Here is a 23903-nt window from a genome sequence, read left to right as displayed (position 1 = left end):
ACCTCTTTGCTGACCTCAGGGTGGTAGGCAGCTTGCTAAAAAATGAAATATTAAATATAAAATACAATAATTAATATAAAAAGATCCTCAATCAGGAGTAGTTCAGAGCAAAATTTTCCTGAAATTGCTGTTTAAATTTGAAATTTGAAAGTCGCCCACAAGGGGGCCTGGTCAGTTTTTGTAACTTAAATAGGATGTCATGAAGTGACATACTTTGCAGGACTGCAGCATTTCAGCGATTGCCCGCCTGCTGAGGTTGGCCGTGGCGATGACGTCCTCCTGACGGCACGAGTTCCCAGCAGCCACTGCCTTTGCCGTGGCCATTGTGATTCCTTTGGTCATGCGGATGAACTCCTCAGGAGTGGTGGTCTTTGCTGGTGGTTCAGAGCTATTAAAAACCTGCGCGGTAGAGGCAGAGGAAATGCATCAGCTTGGTAAAAGTATCACCGCATATGTTGACGACACTAAACTCTTTGTTGACAACTTACAGTCAGCTCCTGTTTAATGTGTTCAATTGTTGCCTCCAAAGCCCTGGTGCCTTTGGTGGCCTCGTCCTCCACCGCCTTCACCGTCTTCAGGAGGGACGTTACGTTGGTCACCATGACCTACGGCAACAAAAAGTTTTTACAGCCTATCGTTCCAATAAAGACATTACAGATATGACAAATTAGTGTAGCATAGTTATAGCTGGAAGTAACAATGGTTGGTGCCGCACCTTTGCCGAGTTCTTCAGCTGCAGCATGCTGGGGTCATCGTGAGGTTTGCCTGCAGCAGCTTTGGTGGAGCTGATGAGGTTACCCAGAGCTTTGGCCACATCTTTCACTGCATTGATCAGGACGACCTGCAGGAAAACCCGACACATATCTCAGTGATGACTCAAAGAACAACACTCCTTCCTCTCTATAGCTTTGGAAAGAACTGAACTTTACTCTAAAAAATGTATGTCTCCATTGCTGTGTACCAGATACACAAACAACTCTGTACCTGGGTCTCTGGATCCTCATTTCCAAGACTGGCCGCTCCCAGTTTGACAACATCTGCCAGTTTGGTGATGGTAGTCACTGAGGACTGAGCGGCCTGGGCCAGTTTCTCCTGACTGGATCCGGCGCCAGACACCAGCAGTTTGGTGTCCTCCACCAGAGCCTTGGCTGTCTTTAGGATGTATTCTCTGAACACAGGAAAAAAAAACAAGAGATCAGCCTCAAAAGTCACGTCTCGAGCTTTCTGGGAAATGGAGTTCATTAAAACCCCCATTCACCCATAATCAGGAGGAGGGGGGACTGGAGCCAATCCCAGCTATCTAGGGCGGGGGTAGGGTAGACCCTGACCAGTTCTTGTCAGTCCGTCGCAGGAGCACATATAAAGATAAACAACATTTGTTGTTCCCACACAACAAATGCTTTATAAAGTGCTCAGTGTTTGCCAACCCTCATAGCCCTCAACAGTGACACAGATGTCTGGTTTATCTTCCATAATCACATTCAGAAACCTGATCCATAAACGTGTCTGTTCTTTCTGCACCTCTGCAGTTAACAGTACCTGTGGTCAGCAAATGTTTCTTCATTCTCTCGGTTCAAAGTTCCAGCGGTAGCAAACATGATGGTGGTGTCCAGGTCTGCGATGATGCCGGCTACAGCGCTGGATGCTGTGATGCAGGCCTGTGTTCCGCGGTTTCCTGCTTGTAGGGACGCCAACACATGGGAAACCTGTTGACAAAATTTAAAGTTCTGTAGTTAAAGTTCTGTCCCAAGAGTCTGAGGAGTCACCCATTAGGACATTTGGGGAACGTGAAGACAGAAGACACTAGGTTTTGGTCTGACCTTCTCTGAGACTTTGCGGGCATTTTCTATCAGCTCCTTCTTGGTGAAGGAATCGTTGGGGCTGCACTGCAGAGCTCCAGCCTTGGTCACCAGACTCGTGCAGCTGAATCCCAGCTCGCTCACCTGCTTTTTTATGTGAGAACCAATCTGAAAATAGGCAGAGATACAATTCCTGAAGTTAGGAAATGGCCAACAATAACTGATGTTTGCTGATAAACCAAGCACTGCCCAGTGGTTTGAGATACGTAAGGATGTTTATTATTTAAACTTAATTAACTTAACAGCTGCTTAATGTACAGAGCAGAAGGTTTAATTTATTAGCTTTGACTCACCTCATCATTCTCAGCAGTGATTGCTGCATATTTGGCCTCATTGGCCAGATTTCCAAACTCATTGGTCAGCTGGTTGGCCACTCCTCCGAGGTCATCTGGGTTGTTGTTTGACTTGGTCACCTAACAAGAGACAAGAAAATACACTGTAGGCTTTGACGGGAAACCTTGTCAAAACAAGATTCAGATTCAGTTGTTAACAAAAACCAACCATCTCCTGCACAGTGACAGCGATGGCCTTGGCCGTCTTGACCATGGTCGTCTGGTAGTCCACGAAGGTGCCTTCAGGTTCCATATCAGGAGCGTCTTCCATTTTGTTGATGGCGTCATTGATGGAGTCCACCATGCCGCCCACAGCTCCTGCAGCGCTCGCAGCTTCGGCCAGAGTCGCGCCCAGATCGTCCACGGCCTCTTTCATCATCTGCACCGACTCTTCCAGAGCCTCCTGCATGTGAGCAGCCTGAAAAACACAGCAGTGAAAACATTAGAGTCGTTTCACAGCATCATCTTTTGTCTTAAAATCCTACGTAAATATAACAAGTCACACACAACGGTTTGGGATTGTAATGTTTTTAACAGAAAAGAAAGAAATGGAGATTGACATAGAATTACTTAAAAAAGTTTTTTTTTCTTTAACTAAATGTCCCAAACATTTATTTTGGCTTCTATTTTTGTGAGACAAATTAGTTTATTCTAAACATTTATTTTGGCTTCTATTTTTGTTAAAATTGTGAGCCAAATTAGTTTATTCCGTTAGTTATTTTTATAATGTTGTGCTATCTTTTGGTAATTTTTAGGCAAGGAAATTCAATTTTTTTTATAACTTAGTTATATATATATATATATATGTACATATATATAATAGTTATATGGTAAATTCTCAAATGTAATACCTGAATGTATACTCTAAACATAACACAGATTTATACATATCATCCTGATTTCACCTGAGGTCACTGTGTACATCAGTTGCCAGATTCACTACCTTGGGATTTCCTCCGGCCTCCTTGGCAGTGTAGAGCATCTGCAGGGCAGATTCAGTCAGGGTCTTGGTTTGGTCTAAGACCGCCATCTGCTGTTGGCTGCTCACAATCTTGGAAGCTGTGCCGATGGCTGCCATGATCAGTGGCTCAAAGTAGCTGGCCATCTGAGACACCTGTCAATCAAAGGAGAAGACAACGATTGCAGTTGTTTCTGTATGTACCGACTGTAGACCACCGAGCTGTGTCAGTAACAGTGTCTTTACCTTGTGTCCCAGCTGGGACGCCTCGGACCGTGCAGCCACACCAACGGGGTCAATAAGGTTACTGATCTCATGGACTGAGGCAGCCATCTGTTCATGGAGAGTCTGAAAAAAAAAAAAAAAAAAAAAAAAAAAAAGAAAGTATGATATCTGCAATAAAGAAAAATAAAGTATGATATTTTTTTTCTGCTCTGTAGGTGGTGCTCTTATTACACCATCAAATCTTTCCAATAAATCTTGGAGGAGACATGTCCCAGTGGGGCACAGAGTGAACTGGTCTATCAACCATTTGAACGTAGGGTTACACAAGTCTGAGTTTATTTCTGACCATAAATCATCTACAAAAATAAAATCATGTGGGAGTTTAACGATGCCATGCCGTGTTTTTACAGCTTCAATGGGACAATTTCAGGGACGCCTAAATGTTTTAGATATTTCATTATGCCAAATGCAAAACTATTTTTAAATGTGGAATTTTGTGATATACTGCACCTATTTTTAAATGGGAAATTTAAAGACAATGTGGCAGTATTTGCCAGGAACATTCCCAAACATGGGAATGGTTACATTCCCAATAAAATACCATTCCCAATTCCCATTCCCAAAATAAACATATCTGCACGATTTAGTGCTATACTGCACTACGCAGTATAGCACTAAATCGCGCAGATATGTTTATTTTATTTGTTAGTGCAAGTTTAAATTTTTTTTCGCTAAATCGTGCAGATATGTTTATTTTATTTGTTAGTCCAAGTTTAAATTTTTTTAAATTTTAGATTTTTACAGAAAATGACACACAAAATCACAAGCACCACTGGACACCACAACCCTTTTTTTTGCCATCCTTCTTACCTCCATGGAGATGTCATCTCTGGGTGTTAGCTGTTGACTAATGGCAGCCAAAGACGCCTGATCCACCTCACGGATGCAGCCGTTCAGCACCTCAATGGCATCGTCACACTCTCTCTGACCGGGAGCATTTTCTCTACACACATACAAACCAAACATGAAGTCAAATACGAATAAGTTTTAGTAAAAACACAAGACAAAATCTCCAGGAGTGAAGGCGTTACCTCATGTTGGTGATGAGCTTTTTGATGGAGTCAGACACAGTTCTCGAATGTCCAGCCAGCACTGACCACTTGGGCGGGTCTTTGGGGTTGACAGCCAGAGAGCGTGCCGTCTGTATCAGGCCGGTGGAACTCTCCAACATCGTCTTTGCTGCTAACAGGATGGGCTCCATGGCTGCATGACCCTGAGGACGATGCAAGGGAATCAAAGACGTCGGAAATCAATGTTGGGTTCAGAAACTTATTTAGAGTTTTAATGTTTGCACCACGACACTGAGGTCACACTGAGACGTACCTCAGAGCTGATCTGAGCGGGAATGCTGGCGAACTCAGGGTTGGAGGCAAAGGCGGTGAGATTGTCCACAGCTTCGATCAGAGGGCCGGTGGCAGCTTTACACTTCTCTCTGTTCTCATGGTTGAAGGCTCCGTCCAAAGCCTGCAGAAGACAAACATAGGTTACATCACCTTACACAACCAGGTGGATGAAATTCAATGTGCAGCAGGACACATGGCCTGGGTGGACCTCATCTAGGAAAGTTGAGTTTAGAGTTTATTATTCAGAAAACATCTTTTGTTAATTTTTTTGATGTTATAAAATAATTATTGAAAAGAAATAGTAATAATTATTGAATAGTGAATGAAGTGAGGAAATACATTCTAAAAGTTGATCTTTTTAGTTTTGTTTGCGGGTTTGCAAAAGGGGTCCCTGGCCAGAGGCTACTGCTGTTTAGGAAAAGTTTGGAAACTCCTGACCTAGGAGAACAAACCTTAATGGACTTGACCAGGTTAGCTGTCGTATTGGCAACTTCCTTGGCAGACTGCACAAACTGTCTTTTGGCAACAGGGTTGGGAGTTCTAGACGAGGCCAGGCGACAGGCGTTACACAGAGCTGAGGTGTGTTTGGCCACGATGGTGGCGGCCGACAGAACCTGAGGGAAGAGACAGGGCACAGTGAGGTAAGACATGGACAATGGTGACAACCAGTCAAGTAGTAAAGTGTGAGACTACACTCTGTACCTGAGACTGTGTGCAGGCAGGGTCCACCAGGTTCTGACAGGCCATCTGAATGGACTGGTTGGCTCGGGCAAACTGGGCAGGATCCACCAGGCCTTTCTGACCTGCTGAGCTGTTGGGGTCAGACACTCCCACCAGGTAGGCTGCCTGGAAACACCAATCGATCAAAAAACATTTATTCATAAAGCTCTTTGCAAAATCCCAAACATGACCACATTGTTTTACAGTGAAAGAATAAAATGATCAATTATAGACTGCAAATTAAAAGGATGAAAACAAAAAATAAAAATGACACAACAGTGTTAGGCATAAAAAGAGACATTGCCTCTGGGCCAAAGCGCCACAAAAACTATGTTTGATGATTTATATTTAAAACAGCCCAAATGACGAATTTTGCGAATGTTTGCGGGACAGGGAAGGGCTGATCGCCCCCATGTTTATACTTATTGTAGTTCTGAGCACTTCTACTTCTACTAGAATCAAATCTGACCTCGGTGCTCTCTCTCAGTCTGCAAGGAATTATCTAATCACGTAGGTATGATAGGGCAAGGACAGTCAAGGATTTAAAAACAAACAAGTTTCAACAGACAGTTGAAATGGAAAATAACATAGGGCAGTGATGTGTTCAGGGCTGCAAGTGTCAGTCAAGGAGCAGGCTGTGTGTGAATAGTCTTGTCAAGATCAGGACGCTCCAACAACTCGTTAACTTTGGCCTTGAAGTGACGTCAATGTGCCATAGATATACATTATTCTGAGTTACCAAATCAATGCACTTGGTTTAATCTCATTTAGAAAATGACTACTTAGTTAAGTTAGTCACTAAGCCAAAGATTTATATAGAATTAAGAACCTAAAAGATCATTCCCCTTGGTTTCATAAAAATTAGGAATGTCCGAAATGAACATTTTGCAGATATCTCATATGACGACATTGTCCAAACATTTGCGATTCCAATGATAACCGATACCGATAGATGCAGTCGTTTGCTCCCAAAACTGAGGTAAACGTCTCAGGACCCTACAAGTGATTCCAGCATATTTGGCAAAACCCAGGCATTGCATTATCGGGTTTTCATTATCAGAGGAAAAACTGATAATGATTCTTACAGATATTACATCAGTATGCTTATATAGTTAACTTCACATTTCCTTAATTTCCTGTAGGGATCACCCAAGAGATTAATAAAGTTATAAAACAAAAACGTTATCAAGTTACTATCTATCCATCTATCCATCTTATAGCGGGCCAATAATATCAGCCAATATTTAGGGGACATCCCGTAATAAATATATTTGCAGGTCATCTTCATGAAAGTGAAAAGATACATAGTGCTTGGCTTTGATCGGTATCAAATGGCAACATGTATAAAAACCAACCAACACTTGGATAGAACAACACAAATGATTGTACCTGTGTAGCAGCTTCAGTCAGACCACACAGAGCCTTGGAACCGCCACTGACTGAATCACCAAACTCTGGTAGATTGGAGTTCTTGGCATTGTGGGAGATTCCAGCCATGGATTCACCAAGAACCTGAAAACAAACAAATCACAATTTTATTTCAAGAATTATTTCACCCAATCAGACATTATCTTGACATCATACGAATGTGATACAACAAAACAGATAGATGAGGAAGGAAAAGGACAAGACCTTGGAATTCTCCATGACGCTGTCGATGCAGTCGAAGTACGACATATCATTGAGGGCCTCTGTTGGGTTCTCCAGCATCCCTCTCACCGACTAAACACAAACACGACACGTCCATTTGATTAGTTCAAATTAGTACACAGGTCAAGTACGTTTATCACTTCATCCTTGAAGCCAAGTAAATGTTTGCATTTCTCAGGTGGATTCTTTTAATAAAACAGTGACTGTGGCCTAAGATACGATAAGGTGAGCATCAGTTACCTCCAGCTCTCTGAGAGCATTGTCACACTCCTTCTGACCCGGGGCCTGCTGAGTGCACATGGTGATGAGCTGGTTGATGCTGTCGGTCACCGCACTGTGAGGTGACGACAAACGTAAAACACAGGAAAATAGTGTCACCGCACTGTGAGGTGACGACAAACATGTAAAACACAGGAAAATGGTAAAAAAAAAAGAAAGAAAAATATTTAAACAAAAAAAGAGAGAGAGATGAAGTGAAGCTCACCGAGCTGCAGCAGCCAGCTGGTTCTTAAGGTTGGGGGAGTTGGGGTCAGTGGACAGAGCTTTAGCTGCCAGCAGAAGTTTACTTGAGGACATGGATATGGTCTTCAGGTTGGACACCACCTGTGTCTGATCCTCCTTAGACTGGAGGACAGAAGAAAGGACACAAGTTTGACATTGACACCAAATGTGGATTAGACAACAGAAAAGAATAGAACAGAATACTGACCTGAGATGTTCCTGCCATGTCCACACCAGCATCCAGGAAGTTGCTAAAGTCTTGTCCAAACTTGCTGGTTGCCCGGGCTAGGTCCTGTGTGGTTCCTCTGGACGCCTGGACTACCTCATTGGCGGACTGATTCAGACCTGCGGCGACCTCGTTGAGCTGCGCCTGCACCTCCTGGAAGCTCCTCCCACTGGCTGGGAACTGTAGAAGGAAGAAGAGACAAGTGAGTGGATATCCACGGCTGAGAGAAGAACCGGAAGACAGATGTCGGCAGCAGCGGTGGTACTGACAGAGTCACCCAGCAGTGTCTTGCTGGCTTCGCCCACGGTGCGGATGGCGTTGTCCACGTCTCTCTGTCCAGGAAGGCAGTTCACACACCTGTTGAGCGCCTGAGACACTGCCTTCGCTACCTGTAGCCAAACACATACACGTCATTTAAATTACTAATGGTATCACCATCATCACCATCATCATCATCATCATCATCATGAGCAACTCCAACCAGGAAGTACTCCATCTGCATGTTGTCTCCCACCTGTGCCAGCCTCTGCTGACTCTCTGCATCTCCCGGTTTAGTGATGGCCCTCTTGGTCTCTTCGATAAGGTTGGCGGATTTGTCCATGACATCACCGGCGCAGTCCAGCATTGCGTTACGAGCCAAGGGGTCCTCTGTGGTGGCAGCGACTCCTCTGGCAGCTGAGGCAATAGACTTCAGAGCCTGAGCGACATCTCTGGCTGCCATGCCTGAATGAAGCAGAAAAGAGAGGACATCGGACCAGTGAGTTCAAGTGTTCAAGTTCATATATATACATACACACATATATATACATATATACACAGACGCATATATACATACATATACACATATATATACATATATACACAGACGCATATATACATACATATACACATATATACATACATATACACATATATACATACATATACACATATATATATACATACATGTACATATATATACATACACACATATATATACATATATACACAGACGCATATATACATACATATACACATATATATATACATACATGTACATATATATACATATATACACAGACGCATATATACATACATATACACATATATATACATATATACACAGACGCATATATACATACATATACACATATATATACATATATACACAGACGCATATATACATACATATACACATATATATACATATACATACATACATACACATACATATATACATACATATACACATATATATATACATACATGTACATATATATACATATATACACAGACGCATATATACATACATATACACATATATATATACATACATGTACATATATATACATATATACACAGACGCATATATACATACATATACACATATATATATACATACATGTACATATATATACATACACACATATATATACATATATACACAGACGCATATATACATACATATACACATATATATACATATATACACAGACACATATATACATACATATACACATATATATATACATACATGTACATATATATACATATATACACAGACGCATATATACATACATATACACATATATATATACATACATGTACATATATATACATATATACACAGACGCATATATACATACATATACACATATATATATACATACATGTACATATATATACATATATACACACACATATACGTATATACACAGACACATATATACATACATATACACATATATATATACATACATGTACATATATATACATACACACATATATATACATATATACACAGACACATATATACATACATATACACATATATATATACATACATGTACATATATATACATATACATACATACATACACATACATATATACATACATATACACATATATATATACATACATGTACATATATATACATATATACACAGACGCATATATACATACATATATATAGATACACATATATACTGTATACTATATATATTATTATATATAGTATTATATATTATATTATAGTCTCTCATTAATTTATTCACACATTATCAAATTATCACATCACACTAAATACTGTTAATGAAAATTTGCACCGGAATATTATGGTGTTGCTCAAACTCTCATATACAGTTCCAATTGTGTGTGGTTCACTACTCACCTGTGTAGTTCTCATTGCCCTGCGTGGCTTCACTCAGCAGCTGTGCAATGGCAGAACTTACAGCCTTGGTGCTGGTGCCCAGATCCTGGGAACATTTCTCCAACTGAGGAAAGAAAAAAAAAAAAAAGGAATTAACGTGAACGAGGTGAGTCGAGGTGATACATCTGTGCGTATGTGTTTGTGCGCCCATGTGTGCAGGTGTGGCTCTCACCGTCTCTCCTGGCAGTGGTTTGAGTTTGCCTGCCTCTGCTGAAGCCTTGGCCTCGTGCATGTCCTTCTCCAGGTCTCTGACCACAGACAGAGCGTTGTCTATCTCCAGTGGACCACAGGCTTCCTGAGCCTAAACACACACACACACACACACACAACCAGATGTTTGCAATTCAATTGTGTACTAGGCATATTTAGTTTGATATATTATTGACACATTTTATTTGACAGACTGTACCTTCTGCGAGGCCGTGCGGAGCTCGGCCAGAGCACTGGCCAGGTTCTTAGCGCACTGACTGAGCTGCATCGCTGATGCCTGGTCACTGATGGTGGGCACAGTGGCCTTTGAGGCCGTGACCATCTTGGCGCCAGGCTGTGAAGAAGAACCCAAACGGACGTGTGATTGCACAACACAAACACCTGTAAGAGTGACATCACCGTGGTGTTCTGTGGCGCCTGGTGCTCACCTGCAGGAAGTTCTGGCTGGCGCTAATGAGAGCAAGCTGAGCGCTGGGACTGTCGGGTTGAGCCTGGCTGCCTCGGACTCCCTGGACCAGGTGTGGGATCTGGTCTGCCACTGCCTGGTGATGTGAAGGTCACAGGGGAGTATGTGTGAACAAATAACTGCAGTGTGTGATAATGAATAAATGTGGGGTTTTTTTTTTGTGTTTTCACCTTGCAGCTTTGGACCAGCTGCTGCTGCGCTGCCTGGTTCTTGTTGGTTGAAGCAGCGTGCTGGGAGGCGGCGATGGTCTGAGTGGCTGCAGCTGCGGCCTGTCTGGCTGCGTTCTGACAGGAAACAGGAAACAGTGTTAAATGCTGAGCTCATTCAGGACAGGCAGGTTGAAGTGAGTACAGCATTCATATTGTCATGACAGCGAAAGTTTTAATGAGTGTCAAAAATGTGAGGCTAAATTTAAAAAAAAAAAAAACCTGTCATAATGGAGGGATGTTCTTACCTCCAGCTTGTTGACCAGACGTTTCTTGATCGCATTCTGGGCGGCGGCATTAGTGGCCATGCGGAGACCTTCAGCAGCCTCCCGCAGCTTCTGCTGCTGCTCCTCGCTGTCTGGATTGGCCGCTGCACCCTGTGACAAAGGGAGACGAGCCGACGTCACTAAGCTGAACTAGAGAGTATGGGGGATTAAAAATCATTCAAACCGAGGCCGACGCCAGACCTTTGCTGCTTCCACCATCTTGGCAGTGGCATCAGCCAGCAGTTTGGCCGCTGACAGCAGTTTGCGGGAGTTCTCCAGGTCTGACTCGCCCTCTGCGTCCATTTTGATGGCATTGACCAGGTCGGAGGTTGCCTGGGCGAGGATACGAGCCTGACGAACCATCTCACCTGATGTGTCACATGAAGAAGAAAGCCAAGGTTGATCTTCTGGCGACTAGACAATGAAGCCCTCTGAGTACGAATCCAGAACCAACCTGCATCTCCCATGGAGCTGAAGATGTTTTCTGTGACATCCAGGATGCGGTCAGTTGCTTCTCCGTGGCGTCCAATGGGATGCCCCCCACTGCCGTATTGTTTGATGTGCTGCAGGAGCTCATTGAGGGCTTGGGTGACGCCTGAGGCGGCCACGCCCACCTGCTTAAGGAGGCCTTCGTCGTTGGTGGCGCCCTGCGAGGCCTCCACACAGCCTTCCACAGACTTGGCGACAAGTTTACCCGCCTCGATCAGCTGTTCCTGGCATACGGGGGAGCTGATGGTCGGTGCCACCACCTTCATGAGGAAGGAGTGGAAGTACATGTGAATAAAAGACTAAAACCTAAATGGCGTGTTCGAAGAGTCAACACACTAGGTGGATCAATTACCCTGGTGCAGGCCACCAGCTGAGACGTGGACAGAGCGCACTGAGTGGCGGCGGCGATCACACGGTTCTGCTGGGCCGAGTCCTCCGTCTTTTGGGCCACGTTTTTCGCTCTGAGTACCAGAGCTGCAGCAGCGTTGGCCACCGCTTTGGCGAGATGCATCAGCATGTCCTACAAAAACACGGGTCAGTGAACGTAACAGAGGATCAATCACTGGTTTCACATCGAAACAAGAGAATTACTGAAAGAGATTTGTAAAAAAAATTATTTGTTAGAAGGAATCGGTGAGATTAATGAAAAGAAAAAAAATTAAATGAGTGATTTAATTTTGTCATGTCATGAAGATTTAAATTAGATCTTCATGACATGACATATATTTTTACAGCTGCATTTTCACCTAGAACTTTTACTTTTTGGGAATGTTTTTCTAAACAGTTTCCAAACATTTACATTATCGAGAGCACTTCCAATTGTTTTACCAACATGTGAGCACTCCCCATATTTATTTAGCTATAACTATACTACTGTACTTTTACAGCCATTAATGTTTCAAACGAATTCATTCAGCTTTTAAACTTGGTGAAGGTGAAGAGCAGCTGGTCAGACGATGTCAGAGTATTTTCCATGTCTCCTCAGAGGCTCTGTTGTTTTTTAAAATTTTTGATTAACAGTTTTTGATTATAAGATTATAATTTGCAGCAGTCAATGTAGCAGGCTATAAAAGCAGGTGATTTGATTGGTTCTTCGGATACGGACGTGTGCCCTGAGCACATGTTGTGTTACCAGGATCTGATAATAAGTGAGAGTTCTCCCCTGCGCATCCCTGACAGATCCTCTCCCTGAACACTGTCACATACACACACGGGACAAACAAAGATGGGAAACAGATTTATGATACAAACAAGAACGCTGAATAGGTCTTATTTGCCGTAAGTGATTATTTGCCTTTGGTTCAGACAATAAAGTATCTTTTCTTCTTTTCTATATTGTAGTTTATAGTGGAAGAAGAATTCTTCTTCCTGGTTTTGCAGGAAATGTATTGTTTATCATCTGCCCAATGACTTCCAGTGGTACTGATCTGTTTGCGCATCTGAAAATGTTCTCATGTAACAAACACACAGGATGAAAGAACAGGTCCTTGGTGTTGAATCTATACTCAGGACTTGTGAAAAATGATGGAATACATGTTTTGGTGAATCCCATGCACGGGTTAGTTCATCTCATAAGTCCAACGGGAACTTAACTATCTGAGTACTGCCATTAAAATAACTTAAACTGAAACCATTGTCAGTCAGAGTAGAGGTCCAACCTGGAACTGTGGGTCCGTGTCTGTCTCTCCGATGTGTGACAGCAGTTCTCCACTGGCCTGACCAACGTTCCCGGCAGCTTGCAGCAGGTTCTGACGTGGCTGCACACCGAAACAAAAACACAAGCTTTGACACAAATGAAGACAGAGCTCAGACTTGTCTCTGTAGGATTTTTGCACCGACCTCTGTGTTTGCTGGTTGAGCCGTCTTCAGCATGTCAGACACAGCACAGGCCAGGTTCTTAGCTGCGCCGAGCAGCTGTTGCCCATTTGCTCCTTCATCCTCCATGAGAGCGGCCAGCAGTTTGACTCCCTTTGACATCTCCGTCAGATTGGAGGAGATGGTGGTCACGGCGCAGCCCACTGCGGTGTAGTCAGTCTCTGCCGGGTCACCTGACGCATAAGACATTAAAGTATAAAACCTCTGGAACTTCTTATTTCTAAAAAAAACTCGAACCAGAACTTGATGTTAATACGGTTCTTCTACATGTCTACATAAATGTTAGCAATACATTTCGACCAAAAAATTGCCTTTACCTTTAAATGGTAATGAGCCACTGTAAACTCCGCCCACTTTAAACGGGGCGGGGCAGCTTCGCATTGCAATGGCAAAATTCTCATAGGTGAATAGTGAGGAAGCGTATGACATTCTGGCAGGTACGGTAAACTAGCAGGACACCTGACAACAGACTATGGTCCAAACATAATGGGTGCAGCAGCATTACAATTCCTCCAAATTTCACCAGCATTCATTTGCAAATTTTTTGAGACCATAAAACATCTACTTGGTTGTTGAAACTGCCACTATAGAGTAGACAGTAACTCCATAGACAGATACTGCATGTGAACCAAAGACCAAGTCAATTTTGCACAATATGTTCCCTTTAAGTGTGCGTGTGATACTATCACGCTCCTACCTGCCGTGAGGTTGACCATGGAGGCGGTGCCTGCTGTGATGGCGTCCACCTGGGAATGGATCTCATGTTTGGATTCATCCATCTTGTTCTTGCGCCATGCTTGGGAAGCCTGAAAAAAAATGGTATTATTAAAAAAAAAAAAACTACTAAAGGTCAATCAGCATTCAGTAGTGAATTCCATTGACAGTGCGTCTCACCGCGTCTGTTCCCAGTGGAGGCAGGGTGTCAAAGTCATCCAGAGATGCCTGAGCGGCCTGGACCGCCTGCATGCTGGAGTTGATGGTCCCAGTCAGAGCTTGTTGAGCTGATGTCTGTGGACACACATCATCAAAACGACCATGATGTCCTTTCTACGCATGAACACTCTCAGTGTAGACTGTAAAAATATGTTTTTACTAACGTGCATTTATAGAGATGTAAAACCACGTTTCCTGTGTCTGTAAGGCCAAAATAAAACCAGCTATGTTCCAAAAATATCTACCTATGATTTGACATGGTCTGTTTTTGTTTTTTTACCAGTGGAGGCATGTGGCCTCGGTGCATCTGTCCACTGGTGATGTGCTGCCTGGCCTGAGGCATGGAGCCCATCTGGAAGCTTTCCGGTCCTCCAGCTCCTGAACGCATGATGGCGGGCAGAGCCACAGAGCCCGTCTCCACTTTACCTACTCTGTTGAACTGTTGTTGAAGAACAGTGGATCTGAAGAAGGAAGAAGAGCAGAGAAGGAATTGAATGAGACCAGTAGGTGGAGACAGTGAGGAAACCACAGGTCTTCCTGTATCACTTACTTTTTGGGGGACACAGAATCTTCCAGCATTGTAGACTCTTCATCTCCTTCTAGACCAAAGTGGTCTTTGCTTTTTTTCTGTAAAAATACGACACATAAAAGTGATTAATCTCACATCAAAACTTCTGAAAAGTTGAACTGGTTATCTAAAAAAACAACAGTTGTTTAATGCATGGGTTTAAGTTATTTATCTCATAACATTTATTTAGGTTTTAATGTTTCCCTTTAATAATGATTAATGGTTTCATTAATGAAAAGTTTAGAATTATCGTAATATTAGTATTTTTTCATATTTATCCTTCCAGATGACACTTCAAAAAAAACTTCAATTTTATCCTTCCAGATGACACTTCAAAAAAACCAAAACAGCTTCAATTGAGGCAAATATAGCATTAATGGCAGTGTAATTTGGACAGAAAGCAAATACAAGAGAACATCGAATTTTTCAAAGGAACTGGAAAATAAGAGGCATAGCATTAATGGCAGTGTAATTTGGACGGAAAGCAAAGAAAGGAACTGGAAAATAAGAGGGAACAAACAAGAAGTCATTGTCAACTGTTACCTTCTTCAGAATGATGTCTATGTATCCAGCGATGAGCTGAGCGATTTGCTCACCCTCAGTTGTCTGTACTGAGTAGTAACCGTCCTGATAGTCTCCAAAATCCTGGAAAAGTTTAGTAACACAATAATAACAGTTACTGTTACTGTTGATCAAATTACAGCTTTGGGGAAGGGCAGTAGTGGCCTGGTTAAGAAGGCAGACATGTGTCCAGAGGGTCTAAGGTTCAAATCCACCATCCACCAGGTGCCATCGAAGTGTACTGAGAATGGCAGCATCCCTACACAATCCTCGCCAGGCCCTCGAATAACACACTTTCACTTTACTGCTGAGTGAAAAACATACTCTAGGACAGTGATTCTTAACCATAAGGGGCGTGGCCCAAAGTTGGGCTGCCGTCAAAATGTAGCGGGCCACAAAAAACTTTCAGTGTTGCACCTGTGGTCCATAGGATTACGGTACATATGTTATCAATTGAAGACCCCAGGGTTATGTTGTCCATGAGGAGCTAAGGTTCAATGCAGCTTTCAACCATGTGGTGGTGGTAACGCCTCAGTTGGTTCTTTAACAAGCGTCAATATACAGCAAAGAAGAATATCTTCTTCTCTACGCTGTTTGTTTTTAAATGGATTTTTGAATACAGATCAAACTGTGAATGAGGTCAACATGTAATAGGGCCAATTTGTACCATAGAAATTTGACCTCAAGGTCAAAAAGGTTAAGGACCCCCGTTCCAGTAGGTCTGGAACAATCAGAGCGATGATTAAAGGAGGAGTTCCGTCTCTCACCAGGGTGAAACTTTTGGGTGAAGCAGCCCATCGTTTGATGTTGGTCAGGTTCCACTCTTGAATCACCTCCTTAGTTTTCTCATCCACTCTCATCACACTCTCCTTGGTGATGCCCAGCAGACGAGGGACCAGTTTGTTCTTGCCCTTCATTTTTTCCTAAAACGGGAAGTAAATGTGCAGAATTCAACAATCTGCCGGTGCGCTACGGTGTCTAATAAACTTCAAATCTGTTCTTTCAGGGGTCTTGCTTCCATACAGATGCATGATGGGAGCTGACATCCCCCTCTCACCTTGACCAGAAAGAAGGACACTCCATAGGTCTTCAGGGACCGCGCTTGCTTCACGTAGCTAACTTTAGCCTCTATCTCTGTCATGTTCTGGCAGTTTTTATGAGCCTACAGGGAGCAGAGAGGAAACAAGTGAACTCTCTCACATCTGCTCATTGTCTGACATTCAGGAAAAAAACTCATCAAAACTTTTACTTTACTTAATTGAACGTTGCATTCCAATGTTTGCTTTATTTAGAACAATATACGAGCTACTGTATATCAGTAAAGATCTTACCTGAAAGATCTTTTTCTCTCCTTTATTCTTGATGTATTCCTTGGGAAGGAACTCTTTTAAACTGAGATAATGAAGAAAAAAATACAGTATTTTAGCCTTTTTCAAATTGACACTTTACACCAAGAAATAAGATATTAATCAGGGGGTTTTCGAAGTCTGAAGTGAACATCAATTACAATTAATGGTAAAAACTGAAAACAGAACTGAGCCAGTGGTGCTTCCTTTCAAAATAAAAAAAAAACCCTGTAAGACAATCACCACAGATGTGTCACATGACATCTTTTTTGCTACTGTAGCAGAAATTTCTGTTTAAGAGTGTCACATGACATCTTTTTTGCTACTGTAACAGAAATTTACAGCATAGTTCTCCTTTTGCTCCTTGGAAGAATGTCATAACGTCAGACTTTGAACCCAGCTAATATAAATCATGTAGTCAAATCTAAAGACTGTACTCACTCCAAGAACCCAGGCTTGTGTTTGGACTCGTTGTGGTCCCCAAACTGAATCTGACACTGATAACCTGCAAACTCACAGGCTTTGTCAAAAGAGACGGGATGAGAACCGTTCAGAATGTCATCACGAGCCTGTGAGCAAAAACAGAAAGAAATAAGAACGCCGACCGATGCTAGGAACAAGCTTAAAAACATGTCCGAGGTCAGATGTCGAGATGTTCGTGTACCTGCACATAGAGCAGATTGAGCTGCACAGGATCTCTGGAGTCTACGTTCTGGTCCGAGTAGAAGAACTTTCTCCTGAGCAGCAACATCTCCGTCTCCTCTACACCCTGTTCTCTCAGCGTCCTTCCGTGGTCCAACCAGTTCACTGAAGAAACATGAACCCAAAGCTCAACTGTACGTCTGTGCGGATTTTTACTGCAGGACAGTATAGACAAAATGGGACATATAAGAGGACAAGACCAGCATACACTCATCGTCCGTGTGCAGCTTCTGCTTCAGCTTCTCCATCTTTTTGTCGTCTCTCAGCAGGGTCTTGTCTCTCTTCAACGTGCCTGTGGTTTCCTCCTTCTTCTCTTCGCCGATGTCTCGCACCAGCGAGTACTCGTCGTAGTTTGTGATGCCTGAAACGCCAAAGCACACATAGAAAATCACAACGTGTACAACATGAGATCGACACAGGTCAAAGGCGTGATGACGTCACACCGACCTATCCTGGCACAGATGGTCATGAGCATGTCGCTGACGATCTTGGAGTCGTCCACCATGACGGTCTTCACTGTGGCGTCCAACATGCGGATCTTCAGAGGCCTTTGTTTCTTCTTGTAATCCAGAGTGTCCTGAGAGACGGGAGGAGAGCATGCTGAGATACAATATGCCAACATTCCAAAAATATAAGTAAGGAAGCAGGTTAACTATATAAAATAGAAAAAAAATATTAAATAGAAATTATAATTATAGAAAGTAGAAAATACACAAACATAGATCATAGATAAGTTTACACCTTTCGCTGAACAATTAAATACTCTTCCACAAGGTGGCAGCAGATGGTTATAAAAACTATAAAAGAAAATGAGAGCTGTGTTTCTCTTTGATTCCTGCAAGTATATCAGTACGGTGTTCAACTAAACAGGCCCTGGCTAAACACTGTGAGAATTAAAATTTGAACCAGAAGATCATTTCACCTCATTACATTTAATTTTCTTATACCATATATATATATATATAAATATATATACCATAACAAAATTTAGTAAAAAAACCTTTTGAAATACATGCCATATACAGTACCTTGCAATATCAAGATACATATTATATAATAATAATAAAATAAATAAATAAATAAATACATTAGGATATATATCGTACATTGTATACCCCAATTTATTTGAACAGTATCAAGAAATATAACATCACTATATAGCAAAAACCTAGATATTATATGTATGTAAATATAGTGTATACCGCAGTTAAGTAAAAGAATATTGATGTCTATTTTGAAAACTGCATTTAGTGAGAAAAAAAAGAAGAAGATATGATTGTGGACCATATAACCCTTTACTAACTGAAGTAACTTGAAACATTTTTGTGAGGGGATTTCCAGTAGTAGTATGATGGTGACTGAACTCAGTTAGCTGTCAAATGTCACAGTGTTAATGGCAGATCATATCAATGAAAAAGGAAGGCCAAATGAAGGCCAAACGACCAAAGAAGACTAGAAATTATCTCTGATGGACTTGATAACCTTTAACACACACTGCGGACACATTTTATCATGGCTTTGTTCTATTCTCACACTGATGTTACTTATGTTGCTCGGTGGGGATTATATGACTCACCCCATTCCTCAACATGTAGTAATCCAGAGCTTTTCCTGCCTCCAGCCAGATGCCTTTCTTTGGATCTTCATCGGACAGAAACAGCCCATAATCATTGGCTGCAGAATTAGAAAAACAGAAGCAGAGCGTCACGGAGACGTGTAGATGTTTGGTCACTGAAGACATTTAATCTCAGGTCAGTGGATCAGTTTGACAGGAACATCTGTTTGGAACATCTCAGACTGGGATCAACTGAACTCTGCGGGGTAAAGAACGCAGCTTAACATGTCATCAGCTTTCTAGATTCAAACAAGTTTGAAAATATGCAGCCGCAGATTATGTAATGTGACATAAGTGGCCAGCTGATACATCTGAGGAGCTCTGTTTCCTGCTGTTTCCAGCTGTACAGTCGATAATCAGCTGGTGGTCAATGGCTACAACACAATTTATCTTCCATAAGAGTGCTAGATCTGGTCAATGGCTACAACACAATTTATCTTCTGAGATCCATAAGAGTGCTAGATCTTGACACCTGATCTTTCAAAATATGATTTTAAATAGCTGAAAAAGATCTAGACAACAAAAAGCTAAATATAAAAGTGAGTTATTTCATGAAAGGCCTTCAACATTTCCTTTGAGGTAGCAGCTCTCATTCGAAGCAGTGTCTATTTCAAAGTGTTTTGTCACTATATAAAATAAATTTAAAATCAGATCCAGGCCATATATGCTGCCATAAAAAGAGCAGATATGAATGTGCTCTGTTCCAGATTCTTATTAATCTACGTCTCGCATCCTGATAAATTCTAAAAATCACAAGTTACAAGTAACTCGCAACCAGTTTTCAGATTATTGACAAAACGCCGAACAAATGTTAAACATCTCAAACTGTCTCTTCGCTGGTTTCGAAGTATCCACTCACGCTGGCCGAGCTGAGCCTCAGGAACCCTCTCCCTGATGATGCGGCAGGCGTCGTACACCATGGTGGAGGGCTCAAACTGCATGGTCTTCACCACGTTCCCCACGCCGATCTTCAGTGACAGGGCCACCATGATTGCTGCGCTGCACCTCTACGTAGCTCACACCTGCAGGGGGCAGATTAACACGGACATTTCAAAACCACAGTACTTCCTGTATTGAGGTACAACTAGTTGCACATTGTATTACTACAGTACCACTGTTCTCTGTCATGTCATTAATATATATATTATATATATAATGAGTTTTAATTATCATTAAAACTCATTAAAATAGAGTTTTAATGATAATTAAATATATATATTAATTATCATTAAAACTCTATTTTGTTACATTTAACACCATTATAAAAATGAATTCCTGCCAAAGCAAACAGCTTCAGCAACGGTGGGTTCGTATCATCATTAACACCGAACCAGCGGTAAGTGACTGCAATAAAGCAATGGAAATAAGTTAAAAACAAACACAATCTTTGTTATCAAGTCTGAAATTAGGGAGAACATTACATCGAAATGTGAATTTCAATTGTGATGAAAATACTGCATTGTATTTAATGAGAGCAAGGACATTTAAATATAAATATTTCTGAAAATTGAAAAAGGAAAAAAAGCCCAACATCATCCATTTCCCACTTAAAACAAATAAGGCCACAAATAATGTCAAGTCTGAAATTAGGGAGAACATTACAGGGAAATTTGACTATTGTAATAATGCCACTCCTTAGCAATATAAAATTTAGTAAAATACCTTATATACACTTTATGGCAACCATATCATATATGTACAATGCGTATAGAGTCTTAAAAAAATAACTAATTGTGAATTAAAATCATAGATTAGGAATATAATCTAGTATTTTACATTCCAAAATGTGCTCTGTGTGACCGAGAGCTTTGGAGTGAAAAGTCCAAGGATGACTTAAAAAAAGGATCGACCCGCTGATGGAGAAATCATCTTTTTTTAGCCTTCAAAACAGAAGTTTGTTTTGCAATCAGACATATTTGTCCATTTTTCTCCAGTGCAGGTCTATGATTATGGTGAGGAGTCAGAGGCCACAGCAGGAGCCGAGTGGAGGCCACACACTGGCTGAAGGCTGCTGAAGGAAAGCACTAAAGCATGTACTGGCATCGCACCTCGCAGGGATTGGATGTCACAACACAGACACCCTGACACCCAGCCACACACACACACACATTCACACAGCCTGCTGACACTGTATCGCTATCAGTTCCTCTTTCTGTTTCTGGCGTTCTCTGCACTGACAGGCGGATGTTGCTGCTGCAGCGTGAGGCTAGGAGCAGTTAGACCACAGGAAACAGCTGTTAGAGTGCATGCTGGGTAATCTGTCTAAATAATAGTGTAAATCCTTACATTCATGTATTATCTTCCACAAGGTCAAAAACAGCAAGAACTGCAGAGGCGGATCAGAATGGGACCTATACCACAGGAGTTAAAACTGCTTCCTAAGGGCAGCAGTATTGAAATAGCGGCTCATGAACCACACGCGTATTGAAATAGCGGCTCATGAACCACAAGCGGCCCAGACAGAGTGGCCTGGTCGTGGTCATTTAGGAAACGCTGAGAGAAGCCGAGTTGAGGGGTAATCACAAATTCCTACAAATGACAGCCTGCAAATGCAACACTCTACAGCCTAGCAACATTTGAGCCACAGTGCATCACTTGTCCAGAGCAGCTGTGTCAAACGTGTGGGCAGTTCACTACACAACAATGTCCCTCTTGAGGACCTAATTATCAGTGAACAACATCAGAATACTCCTTGTATGGACAAACACCTGTTTATTTACATGCAAAGTCCAAAACTATGTTTCATAAGCAGTGAGTCTGTGGCTAAAAATGTCTTTTAACAGTTTGGTAAAATCTGGCTCTACTTCATGTCTCATTGAAAAGCCCTGCTTTAACGGAACTCTCCACTGGGAAGCTCCTTGGAGAACGACCCACCCCAGTGGGACTTACTTCGATTGGGATTCAAATGCAAGTTGCAGCCATGGACTAGACAATAAAAAGAATGCATGACTTGAAACGTTGAGCAACTACTTCTGCCTTGTTATTATCACACAGCACAATGGTAGGTCTGAGCAGAAGAAGGAATTTGGGCTCCATACCATACTGTACACAGGGGTTCCTCGACTTTCAGAGCTGCTCCGGTGCAACATAACTCTACAGTAACTTTACAGTACCTACGTCATTCACCTATGCTTACACAGTAGTAACATCATGATCTAGGACATAAAACATCAGAAAAGTCTGACTTGTGCTTGGGAGCCATATTGAAGGCCAAAAAGCATCCAAAAACAAACAAACAAAAGAAAGCAAATGTAGCACAATTCAATGTACGACTTACTTCTGGGACAACTTACATAATCAAAGCCCCCTTCCACGTGGCTAATGCTGCATGAGGGCGTATTCATCCGCACTGCTGGTCAACTAGTCAACTAAATTTGTTTTAACGCTGTACATTGGAATGATGGAACATGACTTTCTTAATACATTCATGGGAGAGGGTCATGTAACCACAAAACACTGTAGGAAATGACGTTGTAGACGAGGACCTCATGTATTGTACATATATTTTATAGAATGCTAGTTCTCAAATTATGGCATATATACTGTATATATATATATATACACATTTATAGGACATTTTGGTTCCACTAAGTGGAATGCAGGGAGGTTTTCTTTAATACTGTATTGCAAATTGAAAGTAAACAAAAGGAAGGTCTGAGAAATGTTGCTCAAAAATGGAACTTCAGATAAGAGAAGTGAAAATCACAAAGGGGAAGAAGTTAACGTTACAAGAGGCAGTTTATGGAAGGGCTCAGAAACTTGGAGATCAAGATAAGATTTAAGGCAGACCGTAACGCCATCTGATATTTCTGACATATCGCAGCAACATGAGGTCATCGTGTGGAAATGAATTTTCGATGAACTTGTTCTTGCAACCAGAGGTGGTTTTCATCACACCCTTAGAAAGAAGGCGCTATTTCAACATACCCTGTTGCACAGGTCTGAACTCTCCAGTAGGTCAGAATGATCTGACAAATGACAAATAGCACAGAAAAAATTACAAATGCACTTAAATCACTCCTGGCTCCAGTTGAAGTCCCCACCCTGAGGTTTGATCTATGACAGAGTTCGTCAAATATGAATTTCCACTAGTCTTGTGTAATTTTGACATGTTATAAAAGATTTTGTTTTAGGGCAGAATTTCCACATATATCTATATAAAAACTGGAGTAAATACCTGTTGTAAGAGATGTTTGAGTGACAGCTCTGTGGCCCAGGCAGACGATCAGCCTCGGGTTCTCCCTCTCCTCCTTCTTCTTCTTTTTTCCTGGCATGGAAAAACACTGGGTTAAACCTTTTTTTTTTTTTTTTTTTAATAATGTAAGCAATGACAACACAGAGACCATGAGATATTCTGTAAGTTTAGGATTTTGAGCAAAATCATACAAATTATTTGTATTATTTTACAGTTGAAGCTGCTGTCTGTCATGTCATGTTTTGACCTGGTCCATGGTGCAGCTTTAATTTATTTAGTTGTAATGTATTTGTTGAGGAGCTGGACATCTGCTCACTGACAAAGGGTCTAATCTCACGACCAGAGGCTTCCGACTGTTTTGCTCAGTACTTCTCAAAGTGCGGGGCGGGTCCACAGCTGGGCAACAG

General features: G+C 41.8%; 1 protein-coding gene across 3 annotated transcripts in view; it reads right to left on the bottom strand.

Annotated features, from left to right (window-relative positions):
- Window positions 1–23903, bottom strand: part of tln1 (talin 1) — a 43798-nt gene that overhangs the window by 10171 nt on the left and 9724 nt on the right. Inside the window, exons 2-51 of one of the 3 annotated variants that reach the window (XM_025062709.1) lie at window positions 23479–23568; window positions 20161–20323; window positions 19263–19360; window positions 18134–18263; window positions 17895–18047; window positions 17649–17791; window positions 17426–17553; window positions 16970–17030; window positions 16696–16800; window positions 16406–16561; window positions 15621–15722; window positions 15060–15136; window positions 14790–14970; window positions 14471–14584; window positions 14274–14382; window positions 13541–13749; window positions 13360–13458; window positions 12834–12896; window positions 12054–12221; window positions 11667–11961; window positions 11414–11580; window positions 11195–11323; window positions 10911–11024; window positions 10703–10816; window positions 10474–10608; window positions 10237–10365; window positions 10026–10128; window positions 8389–8597; window positions 8144–8263; window positions 7857–8054; window positions 7632–7771; window positions 7388–7481; window positions 7130–7219; window positions 6887–7009; window positions 5480–5623; window positions 5230–5391; window positions 4758–4898; window positions 4466–4647; window positions 4245–4377; window positions 3396–3497; window positions 3135–3305; window positions 2361–2609; window positions 2153–2272; window positions 1821–1967; window positions 1540–1706; window positions 985–1168; window positions 716–841; window positions 489–605; window positions 214–399; window positions 3–35 (exon numbers count right to left, since the gene is read on the bottom strand). In XM_025062709.1, the coding sequence (XP_024918477.1) occupies window positions 3–35; window positions 214–399; window positions 489–605; window positions 716–841; window positions 985–1168; window positions 1540–1706; window positions 1821–1967; window positions 2153–2272; window positions 2361–2609; window positions 3135–3305; window positions 3396–3497; window positions 4245–4377; window positions 4466–4647; window positions 4758–4898; window positions 5230–5391; window positions 5480–5623; window positions 6887–7009; window positions 7130–7219; window positions 7388–7481; window positions 7632–7771; window positions 7857–8054; window positions 8144–8263; window positions 8389–8597; window positions 10026–10128; window positions 10237–10365; window positions 10474–10608; window positions 10703–10816; window positions 10911–11024; window positions 11195–11323; window positions 11414–11580; window positions 11667–11961; window positions 12054–12221; window positions 12834–12896; window positions 13360–13458; window positions 13541–13749; window positions 14274–14382; window positions 14471–14584; window positions 14790–14970; window positions 15060–15136; window positions 15621–15722; window positions 16406–16561; window positions 16696–16800; window positions 16970–17030; window positions 17426–17553; window positions 17649–17791; window positions 17895–18047; window positions 18134–18263; window positions 19263–19360; window positions 20161–20290 (6750 nt within the window). In that variant the 5' untranslated portion in view covers window positions 20291–20323; window positions 23479–23568. The remainder of the gene's footprint in view (window positions 1–2; window positions 36–213; window positions 400–488; window positions 606–715; window positions 842–984; window positions 1169–1539; window positions 1707–1820; window positions 1968–2152; window positions 2273–2360; window positions 2610–3134; window positions 3306–3395; window positions 3498–4244; window positions 4378–4465; window positions 4648–4757; window positions 4899–5229; window positions 5392–5479; window positions 5624–6886; window positions 7010–7129; window positions 7220–7387; window positions 7482–7631; window positions 7772–7856; window positions 8055–8143; window positions 8264–8388; window positions 8598–10025; window positions 10129–10236; window positions 10366–10473; window positions 10609–10702; window positions 10817–10910; window positions 11025–11194; window positions 11324–11413; window positions 11581–11666; window positions 11962–12053; window positions 12222–12833; window positions 12897–13359; window positions 13459–13540; window positions 13750–14273; window positions 14383–14470; window positions 14585–14789; window positions 14971–15059; window positions 15137–15620; window positions 15723–16405; window positions 16562–16695; window positions 16801–16969; window positions 17031–17425; window positions 17554–17648; window positions 17792–17894; window positions 18048–18133; window positions 18264–19262; window positions 19361–20160; window positions 20324–23478; window positions 23569–23903) is intronic. The other 2 variants (XM_008324459.3, XM_008324460.3) reach the window with 2 other exon arrangements.

This window comes from Cynoglossus semilaevis, chromosome 14 (assembly GCF_000523025.1).
Source record: "Cynoglossus semilaevis isolate Cse_v1.0 chromosome 14, Cse_v1.0, whole genome shotgun sequence".
Taxonomy (NCBI): domain Eukaryota; kingdom Metazoa; phylum Chordata; class Actinopteri; order Pleuronectiformes; family Cynoglossidae; genus Cynoglossus; species Cynoglossus semilaevis.
This window is presented reverse-complemented; position numbering and strand designations above follow the sequence as displayed.